At 34.4% G+C, this 23,417-nt stretch overlaps 2 protein-coding genes across 2 annotated transcripts; both read right to left on the bottom strand.

The window, feature by feature from the left end:
- Window positions 1-320: 320 nt before the first annotated feature.
- LOC150007785 (trace amine-associated receptor 3) lies at window positions 321-1,352 on the bottom strand. Its single transcript, XM_090280655.1, has one exon. It carries the CDS (start codon window positions 1,350-1,352, stop codon window positions 321-323), a length of 1,032 nt encoding a protein of 343 aa, XP_090136781.1.
- Window positions 1,353-10,756: 9,404 nt separating this feature from the next.
- On the bottom strand, window positions 10,757-16,545 carry LOC150007786 (trace amine-associated receptor 2). The gene is made up of 2 exons (XM_090280656.1): window positions 16,510-16,545; window positions 10,757-11,752 (listed from the first exon to the last, which is right to left on the bottom strand). The coding sequence occupies exon 2, from the start codon at window positions 11,675-11,677 to the stop codon at window positions 10,757-10,759; it is 921 nt and encodes a 306-aa protein (XP_090136782.1). The 5' UTR covers window positions 11,678-11,752; window positions 16,510-16,545.
- Between the last annotated feature and the right edge of the window lie 6,872 nt (window positions 16,546-23,417).

The following is a 23,417-nucleotide window of genomic DNA, read 5'->3' on the forward strand; positions in this document are numbered from 1 at the left end:
TTGTTGGTCTTTAAGTATTTCAATTGTATAAGTCAAGGACAACCTATTTTGAACTATAGTTTATATTTCTTTTGTACATTTTTCTTACCAGTCAGAGGTGAGTGTTGATAATTAGTAAATGACTGACTGATTGATTGACTGATCAAAGATACTGACGGTAGCTCTTGTGCAGGTTATAGAACAAGTATCTAGATTACTGAAATTTAATAAAATAATATTTGTAGTGAGCTGGAGGTGTAATATATGTGCTTTGGGTCAAAATAATAACCCTCATTTTCAATGTTTTATTCATTTTTTTAATCACTTAAAAAAAAAAAAACTCAGTGTGCTTCAGGAAACAGATTTGCAGTTTCTGAATGGGAGCTAAATATTTTTCCTAACACTATGTACTTGAGAGCTTTCCGAAACCATGGATAAAAAAAACCATGAATGAGGGGGTTGCAAGTGGAATTGAAGTACCCAAGCCACACTAAGATATCAAGGATTATTATGGGAGTAGAATAGTCTAAATATGGGTCAATCAGAACAGCAAGAAAACAAGGCAACCAGCAAGCTAGAAACACCCCCATTACTATACCCAGGGTCTTAGCTGCTTTCCTGTCCTTTTTCTTAGACAGATGGTTTTTCATTTCCCCCTTTGTGTTTTTAGGCATGTTGCTGATAACTCGAGCATGTCGTTTGGAAACAATAAAAATTTTGCCATAAATACCAACCATGATGGAGCCAGGAGTAAAGAAACATGTAGTGAACAAAATTGTCCCCCAAAATTTGTTAAAAGTAAGTGCACAGAAATTGAAACAAGCAACAAGAATCTCATAGCTCTGCATACCTGAAACATTGGCCTCAGATAGAACTAAACCAAAAGAAAAAAGAGCTGGGGCCGACCAGCAAAATGCCAGCAGTCGCTTTATCATGGAGGCGGTCATTGTGGTTGCGTAGTGTAAAGGGTAGCACACAGCATAAAATCGATCAATAGCAATGGAACAGAGGTGGAAAATGGAGGTGAGGCTTAGCATCATGTCAAAGCTTGCATGAAATTTACAAAAGCCGTCCCCAAAATACCAGCAGCTCTCCACCGATCGCACCATGCTGTAAGGCATAATAACGAAGCCCAGCAGAAAGTCCGTGGTCGCCATGGAGAGTATTAGAAAATTTGTGGGAGAGTGAAGCTGTTTGAAATGCGATATGGAAATCATTATAACCAAGTTTCCAAAAACAGTGATAAACATGGCTCCCGTCATAATTGAATACATTATCACTCGGACATGAAAAGGACGGCTGGTGGGAGGACAGGATTTATTTCCAAATTGTGGACAACTGGACAAGTCTTCAGGAATAAAAGTGAGATCCATGGTGCTTTGTTTTTTCAAATTCTTTTCTAAGGAGGTGAATCAGTGTTTCTTCTCTTCTTCAAATGAGTACAGTAATTTTCAGCTCCTAATAGTACAAGAAAGTTCAAAGTCACTTGTTATTAATTCATTTCAATGATAACTTATTTAAATATTTTAAATTATATGAATTATGCTTGCCCTCTAAGTTATGTGCTGCATTAGAAAATTAAAACTCTCATCTCTGTTTATCTTTCTTGTTCTATTTCATCCCTTCCCATATATTTATTCAACATAGGTTTATTTACTGACTACTCTACTCCTGGTAATACTGGAAGTTTTTCAGGAGTTTATTTCACTTACATGAGATAGCTAATATAGTCAAACTAATAGAAGCAGAGAGTATAATAGTGGTTACCAAGGGCTAGAGGGTGGGGGAAATAGGCAGTTTTGTTCAAGGGGTATCAAGTTTCAGTTATGTTAGATGAATAAGCTCTAGAGATCTGATCTACAATATAGTGCATACTGTTAATAATATGGTATTGAGCACTTCAGGTTTTGTTAACATGAATTAAGAGTTCTAACCACACACACACACACACACACACACACAATGAAGGAACATGAGGAAACTTAGGGACGTATTGGATATATCTACTACTTTGATTATTTTGATTGTGATGATGCTATCACAGGTGTTTGCATATGCCCAAATTCTGCAGTTCTTTGTCTATCAATGATGCTTCAGTAAAGCTACCTTTAAAAAGAATTTGTAATCTACTTTCACATTGACCAACCACTTTCCTAGAAACTTCTTTGAACTAGAATAAGCTAACACACCATAAAAATACTTAATACATGAAACCTAAGTGAAATCACAATGTTTTTCTTTATGCATTCTTTCAATAATTTAAAATCTTCATTTGTAAAAAGCCTACACGCATGGTTATTGAAATATACAGAAAACTATGTGCCTATGGCCTAAAACATGGACCTGGGTCAGTGCTTCATAGCTTTTCTACTCTCTACCCCTCTTCTTCTTTTCATTCTCCTTCCCTGTATTTCTTGAATCTTCTCACTTATCTGAGAGTATAACTGGTGGAGCCAAGTCACATACTCCATCTCTATGTGACTCACAGGATTACAAATTTCACCTCACAGACTGGGGCCATTCAAATCTCATGAGACTCCTGTTGATCACAGGAATGTCTTTTTGATACTACCGTGAGGCAAAAAAATGTGTCCATCTTGTTTATCACTGGATTCTCAGTTCCTTAGGTAGTTTGGATAGCAGGCACTTGATTCATATTTTTGAATGAGTAAGTGTATAAATAAATGGCAAATCATGGTCACTTTTTGAAAATCTGCATTGTTCCAATAAAAGCAATTGGTTCAATATGCTTGAAATTTTGTTAAAAATGAATGGACTAGTTCAACAAACACAATTCAGGAGAATATCTTTGGGTATTAAATTGCTTTTGATACTGCTATAAAGTAACTTAGAGTAGCAGTTAGACAATCAGAGCTGAGAGGTTTTCCCTAGACATATTTTACCGATCCTTTAGGCTAGTACGAAGAGAACTGAAGATGCTGAGTCCAGATAGAGCTGCAAAGGTAAAAGTTTTTTTAAAAAGCTGCACTTGGGAGGTGGTGGCAGTGGTGGCACAAGAGCCTCCTCTGTGTTTTACAAATGTGTAAAGATGCAGTTATAGCCGTTTTGCAGTCCCTGATTCAATGCTTAGCACCTTATCTACCACTTAAGGGAGTTGGGATTTTCTCCCAGCTGAAACTCACACATTCTCAAAACTGAAAGAAGATACTGTGCTGGAGATCACAGACTTAGAATTAAAGTTGTACAGTATTTAAGTCTATGGAGACATATGCAGTTAAAGTATATTATAACATTGGAAACTCCACCGCACTTCAATTGCTCATGTGATCTTAATGAGCACAGCCATGACATTGAAATGTGGGTGTCGTATACAAGTAACTGCTCAATTTGTTTTTCAGGACTGGAAAGATTCTATGAGGTGTTTCAACCCAAGATCAAGTCTTCTACTATGCACACTTATATTTATACAAGGGGAACTTCATATAATTTTGGAACTGGAAAATACCTCAAATAGAATGTTTACAAAGATTTATTATGTGATGACATTTTTGGCCCCATGGCTAACTTACATTTCACAATATGGCTTTGAAATCAAGCAGACCTGTGTTTCATTATTGGTTCCACCACTTACTAACCATATTACTTTGGAAAAGTGTCCCTAAGCCTTAGTTTTTCCCTTATAAATTAAGGATAATATAGCCTACTTTACACATTTGATTTGGAGATCAGAGATAACATGTGAAAAGCATGGCATCTATCTAGTAAGCACTCACTGAAGCCCACATTAATGAGATTTAAAAACTGTATTTTTATATAAACTTGTTTCATAACTTGCTTATAAGTTTGAAGGTTTTCTATGAAGATACTTAAGGCCATTAGCATTATTCTTACCTTCTTCCCTGCTTTTTCTCATAAGAATTATTGCATTTCCTTCAATTTTTCCCTTTGTTGAGTCTTCCATGTAATTTTATTATGTTGTACATAGCCTCTATGAAGTTGCCATTTTTGTATGCAAAATGTTCAAATATTAATAATTTTTCGTTAAGATCTTTTCCTTTTCCCCATCATGTTTAATTCCAAGCACTGACTGATAAAAAGGTTGGCATATCTCCAGTCATAAAAATTTGCAACTCAGTTTTACAATGCAAGACTATATCCTGGAGCTAAAGTTTATCAAAGAGAAAGTTCAATGGGCTGAACACACATATTCAGTAGGAGGAAGAGTTAGCCCAACAGCAAACTCTTGGTTCAGATTCTAATTTTCATAGCCTGAGAATATGAATGCCATTTAAGATGAAGTAGAAAGTAGAAACTTACAATCCATGGTTCTAAGGGAAGGAGGCAAATATATTCACATGCTCTCATAAGGTGGCAACTAACACAACTGTCACCATCGCTATAAAATACGTTCCCATTTTCTAGAACTCAGCTATTTAGATAAAAGTTTCCATTGCCACCTCTGTATATATGTATGGATAGATATATAAATTAATGCAAATTATGATTTCTTCTTACTTTTATTTGTTGAAAACATCAGATAAGAAGGATCAGCAAAGGCAAATATAAACAATTAATGTAACATACTGACTCAAATTAAGCGTAATAAGAAGCAATTTTAAAGGTTTTCAATTTGAACACAGATATGGATAATGTTCCTAAATAATGTGCTTTCTTTTTCTCCTTAAATTCTGATTGTCCCATGCTTTTACAATTCAGTCTAGAATCTGAAGCATTTTAGCTAATTATAAAATTGCTTAAGAAAATCACATAAAATTTCAAACTATCCTCTCTGACCACTTCTGAATGCCTGCTCAGGGTGTGTAGGTAGGGGGAAGAGTTTCTTACCAAAACCAGCCCCCATTTAAAGACCTGGAACTAACATTAACAATGATCATTGCATCATTTCTCTTGCCATAATTCAGAAGATAATGTCAACTTCTATATAATCTATTTAAAAATTGATCTTAAGCTCTAAGGTCTTAATATAAGTTCTATTTTTGAAGTTCCTAAATTATTCTTAGCCTAAAAGCAAGTTCCACCCAAAGAGAAAGTTTATATTAACTTTTGATTAAACTAGTTAAATAAAAACAACAGGATGACAGTATAATTTCATGAATGATTTCAAAATTTAGACAAGTATCATATTACAAACCTGTAAATGGTATATGTAGTATAATAGAAAACATAAGCAAAAGTTTGCAATTTATGAAAATTCATTATATTGCATCTTTCCTGGTTATTCTCTAATATCTAATATAGATAATAATAAATATTTAAAGACTGCAGTAATAAAGACTACTTCAGGCCACTTTAGGGATGACAATAAGTTGACTACATTCAAATGAGGCACTGAAAACTGAGCTAACTGAAGAAAATGATTTCTTCTGTAAATCTTCTTTGTAACTATCTATACCAATTTACACATTGATACACATCAAAAAGTAAAAGTAGTATCTGGCATGTAAAAACATTTATTCCAAATAGCTCACAGTTCATAAGTGAACCTTATAAAGCCACATGACATTTGGCAGTGGGCAGAGATGACATCTTGAAACTATTGTCCTCTTAAAAGCACCTGAGAGACAGTGACAGTAAATACTCTCACAGAGCAGGTAGAGCAACCTCCATTGCAGAGAGCAGGGGAAAAAAAGAGAGTGAAAATTAAAACCAAAGCAAAGCACCATTGTTGTAATTAGCTATAAACTATAACACTGTTGGGAAACTAGAAGAAGAGAAGAGTCTTTACTAAAACTAAGTACCAGAGAATGTGTTAGAAGTAGGGGGCCAAAAAGGAATTGATCTAAATAAATCTTTGATCAAGTCTGCAGATATAAGGTAGCGTAAAATGAGGTTTACTGTTGTTCATATGGAAAATAGTATAATAATTAATAAATAATAATACAAGAATAAACTGTGTTTTGCACACTCGCAACTGTAAACCTACTTTTGCCCCACCCTGTACATGTTTTGGTGGATAGTGAAAAGGATCTGGGACAACATGTCTTAGCTAGAACACTACAGATATATCTTCCAGCTTCTGTCTGCATGGAAACCATGGTTTTAAGTCTTTCTTCCTTTTGGTCTATAACACTTTAGCCACCTTTGCCACAGTGGGCTCCCCATTGCCCTGCAAATGCCCACTCTGTGATTTGGCCAGCTCCCTTTCCTCCACCTGATTGTCAATCCTTTCATCGATGATCACTTCAAGGCTCAGTTCACACACTGTTTCTTTCCTGAAACCATTTTGGACTCTCCCAGTTGGAGTTAATCTCATAATATTATACACTATTGAGAATGCCAAAGATTTTAGAGACAGGAGGTTCTGTTTCCTCATGTTATCGCTGACTTTAATTTCAGATACCATTGTTTCTTTCTTCTGGCACAGCGCTTTTTAAAACTGCCTTATCTTAACCATAGATTTCTCAAGAAATTTCCAGTTACTGAAATAACATTCCATTAACCATCTAACCTGTCAAATATTTAATATACATGGCAGGGAAGCAGTTGAATTAAATGGAAAGAAATGAACTCCAACACACCATGAAACCTATATAGTAGCATCTAGTCTTATGGTATTAGAGACATCTGGTTGAAAAAGACAAAAATATTAGGGAAACAGTAAATGCAACTTAGAAAGTAGCTAATAAACCCTCTTTAAAACAAACATTATTTCAACTGACACCTAGTCAACAATAAAAATTCTGGGTGTCTAAAATTTCTAAATTACTTGAAAGGTACATTTCCACTATATTCTTCACATTATTCCATGTATATATGAAATAACTGAGGTTGTGAGGTAGTTAACTGCTGTTAAATGTTGGAACCCACATTATAATCCAGGTCCTTTGACCCCTGTTTCAGTCAGCCTCTCACCACCCTCACCATCTCTAATACTGGGCAACAATTCATTTCCGATCTCTTTGGGCAATAAGAAAGTCTATGGCATCATCTACTTATAGTTTCTTCTATCTAGTCTTTGCCAATCAAAGTATGGTCCATAGACAAGCCACATCATCATCTTCTGGGAACATTTTTGGAAATGCAAAAATTCAGACACATCTCAAAATATACTTTTTAGCAAGATGCCTAATTTTTTTTTGTATGCCCATTCAATTTAAGAACAGTTCTTGACAATAGAAAAAATTAATTTGTAGTTTGGGCAATCTCTGTATCTGAAATGAGTGAATAACCTGAAAAGCAAAGATAAACAGGATGTCTTAAGTAAATGCTGCTTACGAGAGGAAAAAATACCACAAATAAAATATGTATTACCTGACAGTGAATGAAGTAGTATATAACAAGATTTTTAAATTAATATACAATATTAAAGCAAAGAGTGCATTTTAACATTATTGAAATTCACAAGTGCTTTACATTTACTAAATCATGTCCTTCATAGTGCTTGTACTTTGCAAAAGTATTTTTATATTGTCACTACATAAAAATTTATGAATTGCAAACAAATTTTGATATAAAATTTGATACCTTTCTTTCACCTAAATATAATAATAATTATTTTCCAGTTAGGAAAAAAATACCCTACTTTCTCTACTGCATCCTATTTGTAACAATTTTTGGTTCTTTTTAAAATTTAATTATCACTGCTCAATTATTTTGAAGAAGAGACTAAATTCAACAATTTTTTAAAATAGCATTGGACATTTCCAACTCTTTTTATTGACCCCAGTACCTTCCCTCTTCTGAAGAGCTAGTTGTGACTCATTGCATCTCTTCTGGTGGCTTTGTAGATGTGTGGTCAGGAAGTTCTGAAAAGTGTAGTGTTTAGGATCAAGGTATCTGATTCATATAAATTTGCCTCTGTTCTCAAGAGAACTGGAGTGAAGAACTCAGATACAGGAGTTCTAAGAGAGGAACTAACCTCAAAGCCCCAATGGAATTACTCTTTTAAATTCTCTTTCCTGGGGGTAATTAAAATATTCTTTGTATTTTTAATGTCCCAGATCCTTTTCAGTTTCTTTTTCCAAATGAAGGACAACAATGTATAGTGAGTTCATTGTCGCTTGGGTTTCACTCTAGGAAAATAAAGTACTGAAATATCTGTATATTAAAATTACATACACATGTGTAGGTTAAATTAGATGTTGGTTGATATCCAAAGGAAGAACAGTTGTCCGAATTATGAAAGCTTTCTGTTTATATTTTGATTCCTGAATGTAATGAAAACAATTTTTGGGGTGAGAGAAGCAATTGTTTTTGCTTCAGTAATTTGTACTAGTTCAACTAAAATCCTTAGTTGAAAAAAAAAAAAAGAAAAAAAGAAAAAGAAAACCTGTGTCACAAATCTTGAAAACACTAGTTCGGTAAATGACACCAAATGAGAAGTCGCGGGAGCTGGGTTCTAGTCCTGATTCTATAATTAGTTGTATAACCTAGGACAAATTGCTAATTTCCCCAGGTTCATTTTTATCATCTGTCACTTCCTATAAAAGTTTGGGTGTGGAGTGGAGGTGTTACTCACTCTGGGAAATGAAAGCAAGATGAATGATGGAAGGCAGAAGGGTCATAGGAGGCTGGATCACTCTTTCACTAGCAAACAAGGTGAAATGACTGCCCTATGAAACTAAAAAGGGCCGTGAAAAAGCACAGAGAAAATGAACAGAGCTTTACAGAGGAGCTAGTTGAATGATGTTTTAAAGTACAAATAGGATTCTAACACAAAGAGAAAAATATCATAAGAAACTTTATGGTTCACACATAGAACTACCACATCTTTATTTCATCCGTAAGCACCAACATAAACAATAACCACCATCACAAACACCATCATTCTATTAAAAGGACAGTCATAAGCTCCTTTCCAATAAATGTCAACAGGCAACCCTATACTAAGCTATTTAGTTTTATTTTCTAAAGTCGTATATTAATGAATTGAGAGGTAAATTTAATAAACATTAATTCAAAATAATTCTACTTTACAATAAGGCTAAAATTTATTTTACTCATTTCTTAGCAATTGGTCTTTTAAAATAAAAACAGCAAGTCTTTATGTGTGTGCATGTTTAAATATCAAAACATAATCATTTCATTAAGAAGCATTACCAAAAAAATACTCAGTAGTATCCAACATGCCACATTAGGTCTCAGAAAATCACCTGCCTTGAATTTCTCTGTTCTTGAAAAATCTCTTTTCCCATTTTTTTTTTTTTGTACTTGTAGTCTCTTTCACCATTTCAGAGAAGCTCCACTATTATACCTCGACCCTACAGGCTGTAGGGAGGAACCAAGCCATCAGCAGGACAGTGAGGCTGTAAAGGCAGTAGAAGGTCCAGGCAATATGTACAGGCCCACCTTTGGGCAGCTAGACAAGATTAGCACTTAAACTGACAGCTGAATAGTCACTGTTTAACTGTGACCTGTGCAATGGACTAAGGTCAAAGCAAATTTGTGGGCAATTATGTAACTTTTCAAAAAAAATTGTTAATTTGTTCATTGAAATATTATAAATGAAGAAATTAAACAAAAATATTTCAGGGAAAGTTTACTTACAAAAGAAAAAAAACATATACAAAACATGTACATATATATAAGTAAAATTAAAAATTTATAAGATAATATTTATCCTTAATACAAATGATATATTTGAGATTATTTTCTCCTAGTCTAGTTTGCTTTTCAGTAAAAATGTTATTTGCAGCTAATAGTATACTGGAATCACTCACGTCCACTTGCAAGAATAGGTTAAGCTTTCAAAAAATTTGAGAAGCAGCTGACATTACATTCATAGTTAGAAGTTTGCTAAATGAAAATAATTTTTAATATATAGCGAGAAAATTATTAAATTCTACAAATCAGGACTTTTCTTTTTTTCAGAGCAGGTGTTAAACATTTATCAGCACACTCATGTTTGATGACCACTAAATCAATTTCACAAGTTATTAATGGGTCTCAGCTTACAGTTAAAAAGACACTGAATAAAAATACAATATAAAGTTTCCAGTACCCAGAGACCTCCCCACCCTATAAGTATTAGTCTTCTTCTTTGTTTCCTTCTCTTGCTTATCTATTATTCAAACATATACGTACAAATATTAAGCAAAAAGGAATGATGGATTCAAAACACAACTTCTTGGGATATATATTTCACATTTATTAAAAATCAGGATACCAATTAGCACTACAAAATGTGGATGAGCTGAGGAAGGGAGGAAGGCACTGAATACAATTTGCCTGCGAAAAAGATAGAAATTGCTGTAATTAAGATGATACATACATGAAAACATTGGTTGACTCTGTGGCCTCAGTTACACAGTTTCCATTTCTTCTTTCTTTTTAAAAACATTTAACTTCAGAACAGTAAAATCGAGTCAAGGCTTAACTCTCAGCTAACCAATGACTGATTCCTGATAGTATATGTGTTTTTTGAAATTATTAATTCCATATTTATTTACCTATAATTTTTAGCTTGTTGATGTATCAAATACATTTGGTCAGACACCGAAGAAGAAAAAGTAAATGGCAGTATCACACGAAGTATGTGCTGTGGTGAAAGGGGCAGCAGTCCTCAAACTCAGCTTGTGTTGGATCCCTTTTGAACAGCTTTAAAGGTTTTGTGTGTCTTCTTCATCCCACAACCGCCTTTTTTTCATCTTCTTTTCACCTAACATTCTTTTTTCTCTACCTGGAAGTACTCTGAAAAGGAGCGATTTTTGGTCAAAAAGAAGATTCCTCTTTTTTTCTTTAAGTCTTAGAAACTAAGAGCTTTCCATGAGAGTCAAAATATCCCATCTACACTTTAAGCGACTTCATTATTCTTAGTTTCAGTTCTTTTTCTTCAACACATTCATACAGAATAAGTCTATTCAGTTTCTTTCTGAGTAAATAAATCAGTGTTATGGAAATGTGAGTTGAAAAATTTACCCAGCAAAATGTATTTAAGTGCTCTGCGAAACCAGGGATAGAAGAAACCATATATTAAGGGATTACATGTGGAATTAAAATAGCCAAACCATGTCAAAGCATCAAACAAAATTACAGGAGTAGAGAAGTTCAAAAAGGGATCTAATAAAATTGTGAAGAAACAGGGAAACCAACATAATAAGAAAACACCCATCACTATCCCTAAAGTTTTGGCTGCTTTTTTGTCTTTCCTCATTTGATTATTTTGATTTTCAGGTAAGTTGTTGATTGCACGAGCATGTATTCTGGATACTGCAAAAATTTTGCCGTAAATCCCCACCATCATAGACCCAGGAGTGAAGAAACCCGCCACAAACATGGTGGTCCCCCATAACTTGTTGAACATTACTGGGCAGGAACTGGAACAAGCGACCAAGATGTCATAGCCCTCTATTCCATCAGCATAGGCCTCTGAGAAGACCACTCCAAACGCAAATGCTCCAGGGACTGCCCAGCAGAGAAGTAGCAACCGTTTAATGACCGGAATCGTCATTTTGGTGGAATACCGTAAAGGGTAACAGATAGCATAAAATCTATCAATGGCTACGGAGCAAAGATGGAAAATGGACGTTATGCTAAGCATCAAGTCAAAACTATAATGAATCTTGCAAAATGTAAGCCCAAAATACCAGCAATTCTCCACCGATCTGATCATACTATATGGCATGATGGTGAAGCCCAGGAGGAAATCAGTGACTGCCATAGAGAGGATGAGGAAGTTGGTGGGTGTGTGAAGCTGCTTGAAGTAGGAAATGGAAATTATCATGGTAAGATTGCCGAACACCGTGATGAATATGGCTCCTGCCATAAATGAATACATGGCGGCGCGGACACCCAGCGGCCTTTCGTTTTCTGGGCAAGATCCATTTCCATATTCGGAGCAATTGAATGTTTCCTTCAGGAAAACCAAGAACACATAGAATTTTGTCAGATAATAGATAAAATTTTCTAAGTTTTATATAGTTTTCATAGAAAATCTTAAGACGGACATAAAAGACTCAAGGAAGATAATGGATGCTAAAATATTACATATAATGTTTCTTATTTATTTTAATCTTTACTTGCAACTTCATAGAATTCTAATGAGTTTAAATAATCACTGTTTATACTTTCCTTGATTCATATTATACCATCAACATTTAGAAAGCTCTTACTTTATGCCAGGGCCTGACATTTAAAAGAAAGAGGAGAGGAAGGAGGAGGTGCAGGAGGGGGTGAAACAAGTTTATTATAGAACTTATTATAATTGATCCTCCCTGTGCACATAGGAAGACTAGATATTCACTGAACAACACATTCACTTCTTCAAAAAAGTCAAGAATACATAATCATATTTGATTTGATTGGGGCCTATAGCTTTGTGGGACCACAAAGCTCTATTTATTTGAAAATAGTTTTAGTCACATGTTGCATTATTTTCATTATGTTTCAAGAAATATTTTTATGCTTAAGTTATCTGAAAATAGAAGACTCATTTAAGGATGTCTAGTGATCTGGCAGAATCATCCTCTTAAGCCAATCATGAAGCCTTGTGAAGCATCTCACCAGCCAAAGCAGCTAAACCAGAGGAGGGCAAAGACCAAAGCTGGGCTATTCTCACTTCTTTGTGAAGAACAAGTACACCTCCCCCATGCCTCTTCTCCAAGCCCCATGTAATGAGCAACAGGCAGTAATACCAGCCTGGCAACTTCTTCTGTGTGGGTCATGCAGAGAGCAAGGAGCAGATGAATAGTAAGTTTTAGGAAAGCAAGCCATCTCCAGTACAAGTGGTTTGTATTCTCCTTGTGTTGACCCAGTATCTTCACTTTGCATATAAAAATCAGTACGTATAATAAGCACTATTAAATATAACACATAACTATTAAAAATTATTTATTTGACAGAGAGAAATGTTGATTTGTTTATGTATTCATTGATTGATTCTTATATGTTCCTTGACCAGGGGTTGAATCCACAACCTTGGCATATCAAGATAATGGTCTAACCAGCAGAACTACTGGAACTACCCAGCCAGGGACTACGCATAACTATTACACACATGAGACCAGACCAATTTCTAATAGGTAAAGCAATAGGTTCTCAGCCTCTGTAATGTATGAGCACCATCACACATGACTGTTTATTGTGAATGCCTACAATACACAAGACATAATGAAAGGAATGAGAAGCCATAAACTAGTTCACGGCTGTGGGAAGTCTATGAAAGAGCTGAAGAGACAAAACTCATCAACATGTAACAACTAAATGATCTTGCACCACAGATAAAAAGTAACAGTGGTAATTAATTGACCAAAGAGAAGTCTAGGCAAAATGTGAAATCAAATATCAAAAATGGGCAAGAAGATTTCAAGCTGGGGTAGACAAGAATGTTCCCAGTGAGGATGGAACTTTTGACTTGCTCTCGGTGGGTGAGTGGGATTTGAGCAGAAGGGAAAAATAGCCTATTCCAAGATAAAGAAAGAGTGAAGAAAAAGCACCAGGATTTTTAGAGACATTTGAAAGCTACTCTAAGGGTCTCTGAAACACATCAGAAAAAATAGGGGATTGAAGAGGCAATAGTGTGGGGAGAAGAGTTTCTAGTATTGTTCTTGACCCCCAAGACTGTTCTTGGTCACATATAGTCAAAGGAGCTTTTCCATTTGGCTCTCAAATTTAAATAGTCATTTTTAAAGAAAGAAAATAAAGCAATTAAGTTAGCTATAGGTGAGTGAATGCAGATTTGAAATTAAAACATGTCTCCTACTGATTTTAAGTGTTGAATCTCAGGCAATTTTATTTTTCCTCTGTCCACTCTGGAATCACATCCCGATCTGTGCAGATCCAATGACTTAACTGTGAGACAGGACACATTTTAACAATGGAACTAAAGATGGAGAAGGAGGGATATGGGTGATACAACTGCATTACAGGAATGCTACCGAAACGCATTTGGGATCTGCCAGCTAATGCATTGACTGCTATTTACAGAAACAACAGACTTATTTCTGAAAAATGTTCTTGCCAAAATACTTTTATCCAAAAATTTCTAAAATGTGTACAACTGATTCTCAAACTGTATTCATTCTTAGCAGATATCATGGGGATATCTAATATGTATATAGCATTTTTCTCCTATTCCTCTTAGCAATGTCCCAAGGGGGAAAAAAAGGTAGAAAAAAATGAGAAACAAGGAATTTTCTCCCATCTTGATACCACATTTTTCTGCTGGTTGTCATTTCCTGCGAGCCACCTGCTGACCAGCAGAAAAGTCACCATAGAAGAAAACACTGGGAGAAAATGCCATCTTACGAAAGAGGAAGGAAAGTTCAAACCACCTTCAGTTCACTCATTAAAGAGTATGGGAGAGCCAAAGAAAATTTGTTAGTTTATTTTTAAATCACTTTACTTCTTGGAAAGAACAACCAAGAGAAATAACAGATAATTTAATTTTAATGAAAACGGCACACCCACAATATTCTTGTGCTAGAGGCAACTCCACAACAACAATACATTTTAAAATTTAATTCAAACTTCTTTGTGTTCATGGCTTAGTGATTGATACTATTAATTACCCTACCATCTAACTTTTGGAAAAGTCTTACTCAATCCTTCTAACCTTCAAGTCATGGGGTGAACTGTAATGAAGTTCTTTGAAAGACATCATATAACGTATACGTTAGTATTTGTATTCTTTATACATTCACTACAGAGCAGACAGGAACACGTTAGATGAGTATTTGGTGAGTTAATCAAACAACGCTTTTATGTAAATTCCATTCAGCATTCCCCATGGTGCATTTGGCATGTTTCTTGTATGTGACATCCATCATCATCTTAACTCTTTTAATGGCTATACTTTCACCTCTTTCAGATTTATTGTATGTGAAGGCTAGATGCATAAAATAATATTTTCAAGATTATATTCTTCCAGTGTCCTTTTTCTATTTCTTAAACCTATTAATATAAATGCATAGATACATGAATTGCAACAAAATTAAACAAAAAATCTGGTATTTTCTCCATTACTGTTATGTTTCTACAAAAAGCACAAAAATGAAAAATTTGGGACATAATACATTTCTTGTCCATTCAGTTGATGAATAAATACTATATTTATTTATTCATAAACTTTATTCTACCGAATTATTAAAACAAAAGTGTCTTGCATTCTCCAAGGAAATAATTAAATTGCAGGACCGTGACCAAGATAATGAAGAACTTTCTGATTTTTCTAGTTGATCTCATTTCTTTTTACTTTATCATTAAATTTGGTAACTGCTTTCATAAGAAATATTCCTCAGCTTTAGCAATCACTTTTTAAACTTCTAAGGGGCTTTACAAAGACTTTCTCCCTGCTAATCACTCTTTCTATTTTCCTTGAATCGTTTTCCCTTACTCAAGCTATTGATTTCTTCCAGTTGTTCAATTTCTATTGAATATTAAATGTTAATGAATCTCAACATATTAAATAATACATATGAACAGCCTTAGCATAGTGCCTGATACATAGAGAGATCCATCAAAGGTGACTTTGCGCTCATCCTTCTCCCTTCCTTTCTAGTTAGGATGAACACCACATTCAAAAATACATTGAACAGAAGATTTCTCCTAAAAAAGTAAAGGTGTGGGATTGTATGTAAAAAGCCCAGGTACTGCTTGAAACTTCTTCACTTAGGTGAACACTGTAGTATACTCAACCACTTAGGAAGAGGTAACCCTTCCCAGGACTTGAAATCTTCTTCCTAGGAAATATGGTGCACTGCCCAAAGGCAGCACATTATCCTTGTTCACATATTTTAAAAGGCTCTGCCTCTTATTACACAGTTTTATTAAACCTTGCACATATAACGTTCCACATTCTTGCACATCCTCTCTGCACATAATCCGAATGCAAGACTAAAGGAACCAATATACCAGCAATGCAACTATATTATCAGGGTGACAATTTACTCCTTAAGAAAACCTCAAGCAAGAGAAAACACAGATCTGTCCTTGTTAATCCCTTCTCCACATACCTGCTGCACTGTAGAAGATTCCATTGCTAATTAGACTTCTTACTGAAGGAACTTTATTTCTTTGTTTCTTTCTAGCTACTGTGACTGCTTATATGAAACTAGAAAACTTGAACATTGTGAATTGTGCTATTCAATAACTTAACAATTAGTCTCAAGAGAATTGGGTCTGAAAAGTTTTTTTTTTTAAGCAAAAATTAACCCTGCTTTTCTAAAATTTAACAGCTTAATGAACTTCAACCACTCTATCCTCTCAGGAGTCTCTGCTTACCTAAGTTTTCATCACCTGCAACACTGAAGGCTCTAAGTCTATTATATACTGACTGTAAAGCAAATCTGATCAATTGAGTTACTGATGGCTTTGAGGAACCCTCTCCCAATCACATTGGGTGGGATCAGAGGTTCATGTAGAAAAATGGATGTGCCCTCCACCTCTTTAGGAAAATCTGAGACTGTCACAGTCCATATTTTCTTTCATAGTCTAGTCACTGAGAAGAGGCCTTACCACCCATTGGTTTTCTCTTTTTTCCTTTGTATAAATCTGACTAAAAGACTAAATCTAGTTGATCCCCTTAGACCCAGAAGAATGGAGCGTAATTATTAACTCCTTAAGGAACTCACATGATGATGCCAACATCTTCCCAGATGCTACTGGCTTAACTCTATTTCTTTGTGTTCTTTTAAAATGTGAAAGGTTATTCTTCACTGATAGGACAGGCTTGGTAGGCAACATACTCGAGATGTAGATAAACTATAACACTGGTCACTAGAAGATATGAGGGTCCAGCTGGAATTATAATTATATCTGCTCTATGTGATCTCAGTCAGCTTGGCTCAGGGCCGCTGGTTGGCCATGCCATTTTCGCAGTCACATGGGGAACTGAATTCCAAAGGGCCCACTCTTGGTTTAATGCTTTGCGGTCACCCTCTTGAAATTTTAAATATTTTTCTTAGCAAAGAACTCTGCATTTCCATCTTAAATAGGTTTGATAATTATGCAGTTTGTCTTGGCTCAGTCTTTCTCAGAAGCTCTCTTTGAAGTTATGATAAAGAGTAACTAAAAATATTTCTTTTCATTTTATAACAGATTTCGATTTATATTATGTTATGATGAGAAAATGTATGAGAAAGTATTTCAAAAGAAAGCTTTACAAATATTGGTGCAGTTGTTTGCCTAGAGGTAGAACTTAACTTCTTTAATAGCAGAAGATGTTACTATTCAAAAGTTGCCAGAAACTTCTATCTTTGCTGGGGGACAGGGGGTAAGTAATTTTGGATAAAGCTTCCTGGTTCTGTAGAGCACTGCTTAGGCATTCTCTTTCAATTATGTAGATGGCAGACAAGTAGCAGGGGTAGGTTAAAATTTAAACTAGTATTTTTAAAGAGCTAAGAAGCCAACATGGAGCAAAGCAATCAGTCTTGTCCTCTTCCCTTTTGAGGTTCACTGCTATTCGAGTATATCTAGTAAATTAAAATATACCATATTAGGCCAGCTGTCAAGAAAAAACGTGAGGGCTTTCCTGACTGGGACTGACCGTGAGGGCGAGCGGGAGGACAGATGATGCAGTCAGAACCAAATCCTAGATACGATATATTGCCGAGTCTTGAAAAGTGGCTGAGCTGGTTCTTCTGAACCAGCCTCTCTGATCCTGAGGGCAAGATTGTTAAGAAAGAGATCTTTGGTGAATGTACGTGTAGAGAGTGAGCAATGAGCGCCAGCTCACTCCCCCTCTTCCTAAGCCCTTGGGAATGGTAGCTTCCTCTTACAGTCCATTATCCTCATAGCATTGCAGATGGAACGGCATCTTCTAACTTGAACAGTGACACCTTGTGGCAAAGAAAGAGAAATGATTCAGTCCCCAGAGAACAGAACTCAAAAGATTCTAAGGGAAATGGGAAAGCTGGCTAATTTAAATAATACAAAGAGATATGATCTTATTTTGTGTCTCAAGCTGGAGCAAAGGGATACATGAAAAACAAGTTTTCGCATTTTTTAAAATGGAACTCACATATGTAGAACTAGAATTAATCACAATTATGTACACATGGCTTGCTTGTTTTGTTTGTTTACAACATAATAAACTCCCTTGACTATAAACTAAGTTAACAACACTTTACATCAATAAGGTGATAATAGTTAAATTGAACTAAGTTGACAATAGTTAAATCTAGAAGGAAAAAATGACCGAACTACAAGGGAAAATAGACCTATATGCCGCTTTCTGCCAATCGCCCCAGGTAGCTATCTTAATTTTTATGTTTATTGCTTTTTTGTATTATTTTAATAGTTTTGTCACATATATTTGTATTAACTATATCAAAATATTGTTGGGATTACTTGTTTTTTGAACTCTGTATAAAATAGGTATCATCCACTTTATTGTCTTTTAGAATTTATTTTGCTCTTATTTTTTAACTCAGCTTTATGCTGTATGTATCTGTAGTTCATTCATTTTCACTAACCTTTAATAACCTGTTTATCTTTTCTCCTTTCAATGGGTATTTGAATTATTTCTAGTTCTTTTGCTATTTTGAACAGTGATATTTTGAACATTCTTGTGCAAGTTTCTTGCTGCATATATCCAAGTGATTTTCTTGGAAATATACATGAGAAAGTTATTGCAGAATCAGTAAGAATGGGTATATTCAACTTCACAAGACTAAAACAAATTGTATTCTAAAATGACTGTACTAATTTGAATTTTACCAATCAATATGTAGAAATTCTTTTACCTACATCTAACATATGGTATTGTCAAGATTAAATTTTGACAATTTAATAAATTTTTAAAAATGGTATTTTATTTTCATTTTGATTTGCATTTTCTTGATTACCAGTAAGGTAAAACATTTATTCATATGTGCATTATCTTTAATTGTTTCTCCTTCTGTGCAACCCTGTTATTTCTTTTGTTTATTTTCTAAAAGATAAGAAAACATAAGACTACATTGGAAAAGAAAAATGAAAAATATATTCCAAACAAATATAAACCAAAAGAAAGCTTGTGTCATTGTATTAATATCAGACAAGAAATACAGTAAGGCAAAAAAATTACTAATGAGAATGAGACATAATAAGAAGAGTTCCATTTATCAAAATGATATAATGTATCTAAATTTAATAATTCTTCAAATCTAGAAGGAAAAAAATGACTGAACTACAATGCAAAACAGGCAAAATCCACAATCACTGTGGTAGGTTTTAACGTATATCTTTTAATAATTGATTGAATAAGTAGCCTAACTATCAATAAGATTATAAATAAGCTGGACCTAATAAAATATGTAGCATGCTATACAAAACAAGTACAGAACATGCAGTCTTCTCAGGTATACACAAAACATTTACAAAAAAATGATGAAGTATTGGGCTATAAAGTCAAGTCTCACCTAATTTCAAAGGACAAGTCATATATATCAGGTTCTCTGAGCACAAAACAAGTAAACTAGAAATAAATTTTAAAAGGTAACTAGAAAAACTCCCTATATTTTGATATTAAAACATACTTTAAATAACTCTTTGACTAAAGAAGAAATCAAAAATTCAAGTAAGAATTTACTTTGAATTAGACAATAAAAAATGTATTCAATATTAAGGCTTGAAAGAGTTAGCTGAAGCATAACTTAAAAGGAATAATTTTTCTCTTGCTTATAACAAAAGGACTGAAAATTAACTAAATAACCATATAAATAAAGAAGTTAAATAAAGAAAACTGGATGATCAAAAAATAACAGAAGGAAAGAAATAATTAAAATAAAGAGTAGTAATTGACTGGAAACCAGCGTACAATAGAAAGGATCAACAAAGCCTAGTTTTGTTTTGTTTTTTAGGAAGAGAGACAGAGACTAAACAATATAAAAACAATATTATAAATGAAAAAGATATATGAATATATATAACTACATATTCAGCAAATATTTAAAAGTTAATAAGAAGACACTATAGTTAGTTTTATGCTAATAAATTTGAAAACGTATGTGAAATGGACAAATTTCAAAAGCAAATTCCATGTCCAGTGTAAGTTGTGCGTATCCGAGAGATGCATATTTGTGTTATAACCAACTGATGGCTTAAAAGTTATAGCTTAACATTAGTCATGTACAAATGCTAGCTAGTCATGATCTTGAACCTGTGCAACTGATATATGTAACAATATTTAAGAAAAGACTTTGTTTGTATCTCTCAGATCAGCCACAACCTCTGCGGGTTAATGGCAAGTTCTACTGAGTATTCAAGAACCAGATAATTTCCAATTTATACAAATCATTCAGGACACAGAAAATGGTTGATTTGCCAGCTGATTTTATGAGATTAGTATAAATTTCATACAAATCCTGACAAGGATTTACAGGATAGGAAAATTAAAGTTTATTCTTAGTCATAAACATTGTGGTAACAGTCTATAGACTTCTGAATTATTTTTAAAAAAGATAAATTATGCCTCTGATTGTTTACCCCTGAGATGTAAACGTGGTTTGACATTTTGACTTAGTGTTGCCGGTGAAAATTGGGTCCTTCCACAGAGTCATGAGAAAGGCATTTCTAGGGACCCATGCATGGGAGAATGAAGTACAATGGTAAGATTTATTGGGGTTGAAACAAATGGCTGCCCCTGGGTTCCCAATGTCTCATTTCCATTCATTGGGCTGCATGAAAAGTCCAGCCTTTTCTTTATGAAGCCCAGAGCAAAGGCCAGTGTCCAAAAATCTGCACCATGGGTTCAGTCCATATCAAAGCTTGTCCAGTTCAGTCCATGTCCCCATCCAGCTAGCTTGGCTTCTTCTCCAAACTGCTAGGACTGCTTGGCTGCTATGGAGAACACATAAATGAAGAGGGCAAGCACATCACTGAGGGGAGGGTGGTGAGAGGAAGAGAGGGAGAGAAAGAGGGAGGGAGGGAGAGAGATTTGTTCAACTTTGATTATATCATCTCAGGCTTGGGAAAGACCAGGTATTTTTCAGACTAACCAATCAATTTTCCAGTCTTCTGTGGGTTAGGGTTGGGTCCTCCCCCTAACTAATCCATTTCCTAAATATTCCTGGGTTTTGTGTCCCTTATCCAATCTGATCCTTTTCTGAGTCTTGTATCTTATGGTTGCCATCTTAGTTTTTACTGTGCATGGATCATGGTGGAAGGAATCTCCCCCAGTGTCATCTTGGCATCTACTGGGTGTGCGCCCAAACTGAGGAACTTATCCTGCTGTTTTTCTTCCTCCCTTGTTAATGACTGATAATGATCTGAGGAAGAGGCAGTGGTGTCCTGGGGAGTGTGTGAAGCTGTAACTTCCTAGTGAAGCAGGCTTGTTATCTGGCTCAGCTCCCCAGTAGATTAGGCTTCTATAATGTCTGGTCTTCTTTGCTTCCTTCCTTTATTAATATCTAGCTATCTACCCTAACACTAGAATATCACTTAAAGTAATGCAACACATTATTGGATTAAGAGAGAATAATAATTTGATCATCTTAACAAACACATGGTAAAATGCAAACCAATTTATTATATAAACACTTTAAGCAAGCTAGGGGAACAAACAATTTCTTTAACCTAAGAGTATATATAAAAATTAAAAATTTCAACAGACATCTACCTTAATGATGAAACTTTAAGAGTATTCCCATGAGGATGAGGCATAAGGCTAAAACCCCTGTAAAACCACTTCGATGTCCTTCTTTTGCTACAGGCTCTAGCCAGTAAAGAAACACAGGAGAGAAATGTACAAGGATCAGAAAGAAACAATAATTTGGGGGGGGGGGAGGCTGCTATTATTGACAGATATTATGAATGTCTCTAAAAATATCTAAAATTTACACTTAGATTTTCAGAATTTATAAGAGAGATTAGAAAGGTTGTTATTTTTTTATATCAGTATATAGAAATATATTGCTTTTCTAGCAATAAACAGAAAGTATTATAATTTCTAACTTTAAAAAGTTTGTCTTTACAACATGATTAAAAATAAAAGGTAGTGGGTGAAGAAGTCAAGGGATTAAGAAGTACAAATTGGTTGTGACAGAATAACCATAGGGATGTAAAATACAGCATAGGGAATAATGTACTTATATGCATGCCAAAAAATTTATATGCATGACCCATGGACATAAACAATGGTGTGGCAATTGCCTAAGGGAGTGGGGGGTCCTGGGTGGATGGGAGCAAAGGGGGAAAACCTGGGACAACTGTAACAGCATAATCAATAAACCATAATTTAAAAATAAAAAGTAACCTAAAAAATAAATGTGAAAGTTGTTTATGGAAAAAGTTTAAAACTATTAAAAGACATAAATGACGATGTAAATAAATGAATGAATATGCCATATTCAGGCATTGGAAGAACAACTGTGGTAAAGGTGTTAATTTTCCTCAAAACAATCTGTAAATTTAATGCTCTGTCAAAATCTCGAATGTTATGCATATGTTTGGTATTCACCAAGTTGTTTCAAAAATGTGTAAGGAATGTTAAAAGGCCACGTAAACCTAAACTCTCCAAATGAAGAAAAAGAAAAGGCAGAAGAGGTGGAAAAGGAAAAAATGGGCTGAAGGAAATTTTCTTTTACCTCATTTAAAGACTTAATATAAAGTTATAGTAATTAAGACAATATGCTATTGGTACAAGAATAAATAAGCAGATTAATGGAGACTTTAAAGAGCATAAAAAAGTTATATTTTCCCCAATACATATAGAAACAAGTTATTATATCACCAACAACAGATTAAAGAAGAATGTTTAGATTTTACAATAAATGGTGCTAGGACATTAGTTACATGGAAAGAATAAATAAAGTTGGACCCTATTTCACACCATACACAATAATCAATTCCAGAATTAAGATGAATTAAAATCCTAAATATAAAAGGAAAAGTTATAAAACTCTTCAAAGACAATGTAGGACAAAAAGTTTAATGATCTCGTATTAAGGAAGGATTACTAAAGTCACAAAAAGCACAAAACAAAGAAAACAATGAATTTGACTACATGAGGATGAAGAATTTATGATTATAAAAATTATCTTAAGACATTTAAAAAATAAAAAATTAACAGGAAGAAGATTTTTGTCACACATATAATTGACAAAGAGTTAGCATCAGAAATATACAAAGAACTAAAAACTAATACAGAAAAATCTTAAATATGTTATTTTTCCTAAACTGAGTAGTATAGGCTGCAAGGATGCTCATTGTGATTTTATGACTCACATTTATACCTTACATATTTTCTGTTAAATATTTTACTCAATATTTATTTGAAATGAATTGATTTGTATAGACAGATCATCACAATGTAATGTGTTATGTGCAACAAGGAACTATACCTGAATGGCTTTTGGAGATCAGAGAAGGAAAAGCACTACATTGACCTGAGCAGGGCAAGCTTCAGAAAAGAGTTTTGCCGAAAGAAAATGAGTAAACAAATTGATGAGGGGCATTATGAACAGTGACAATCAAGTGTTTTCCAAAGCTGGGAGTTCTAAAAAGATTCAGAGTTTTCAGGAAATTTAGGTAAATTGGTATGGCTCAAATAAAATAAACTAAGAGAAGGGTAGGAGATATAGGTAGAAAAGTAGGCAGGA

The sequence above is a fragment of the Furipterus horrens genome, unplaced genomic scaffold (assembly GCF_987537825.1).
Source record: "Furipterus horrens unplaced genomic scaffold, mFurHor1.1.pri manual_scaffold_6, whole genome shotgun sequence".
NCBI lineage: Eukaryota > Metazoa > Chordata > Mammalia > Chiroptera > Furipteridae > Furipterus > Furipterus horrens.

What these genes read in the sequence shown, in the direction of transcription:
- LOC150007786 (XM_090280656.1), bottom strand. Translation starts at nt 11,677, where the DNA reads ATGTATTCATTTATGGCAGGAGCCATATTCATCACGGTGTTCGGCAAT.
- LOC150007785 (XM_090280655.1), bottom strand. Translation starts at nt 1,352, where the DNA reads ATGGATCTCACTTTTATTCCTGAAGACTTGTCCAGTTGTCCACAATTT.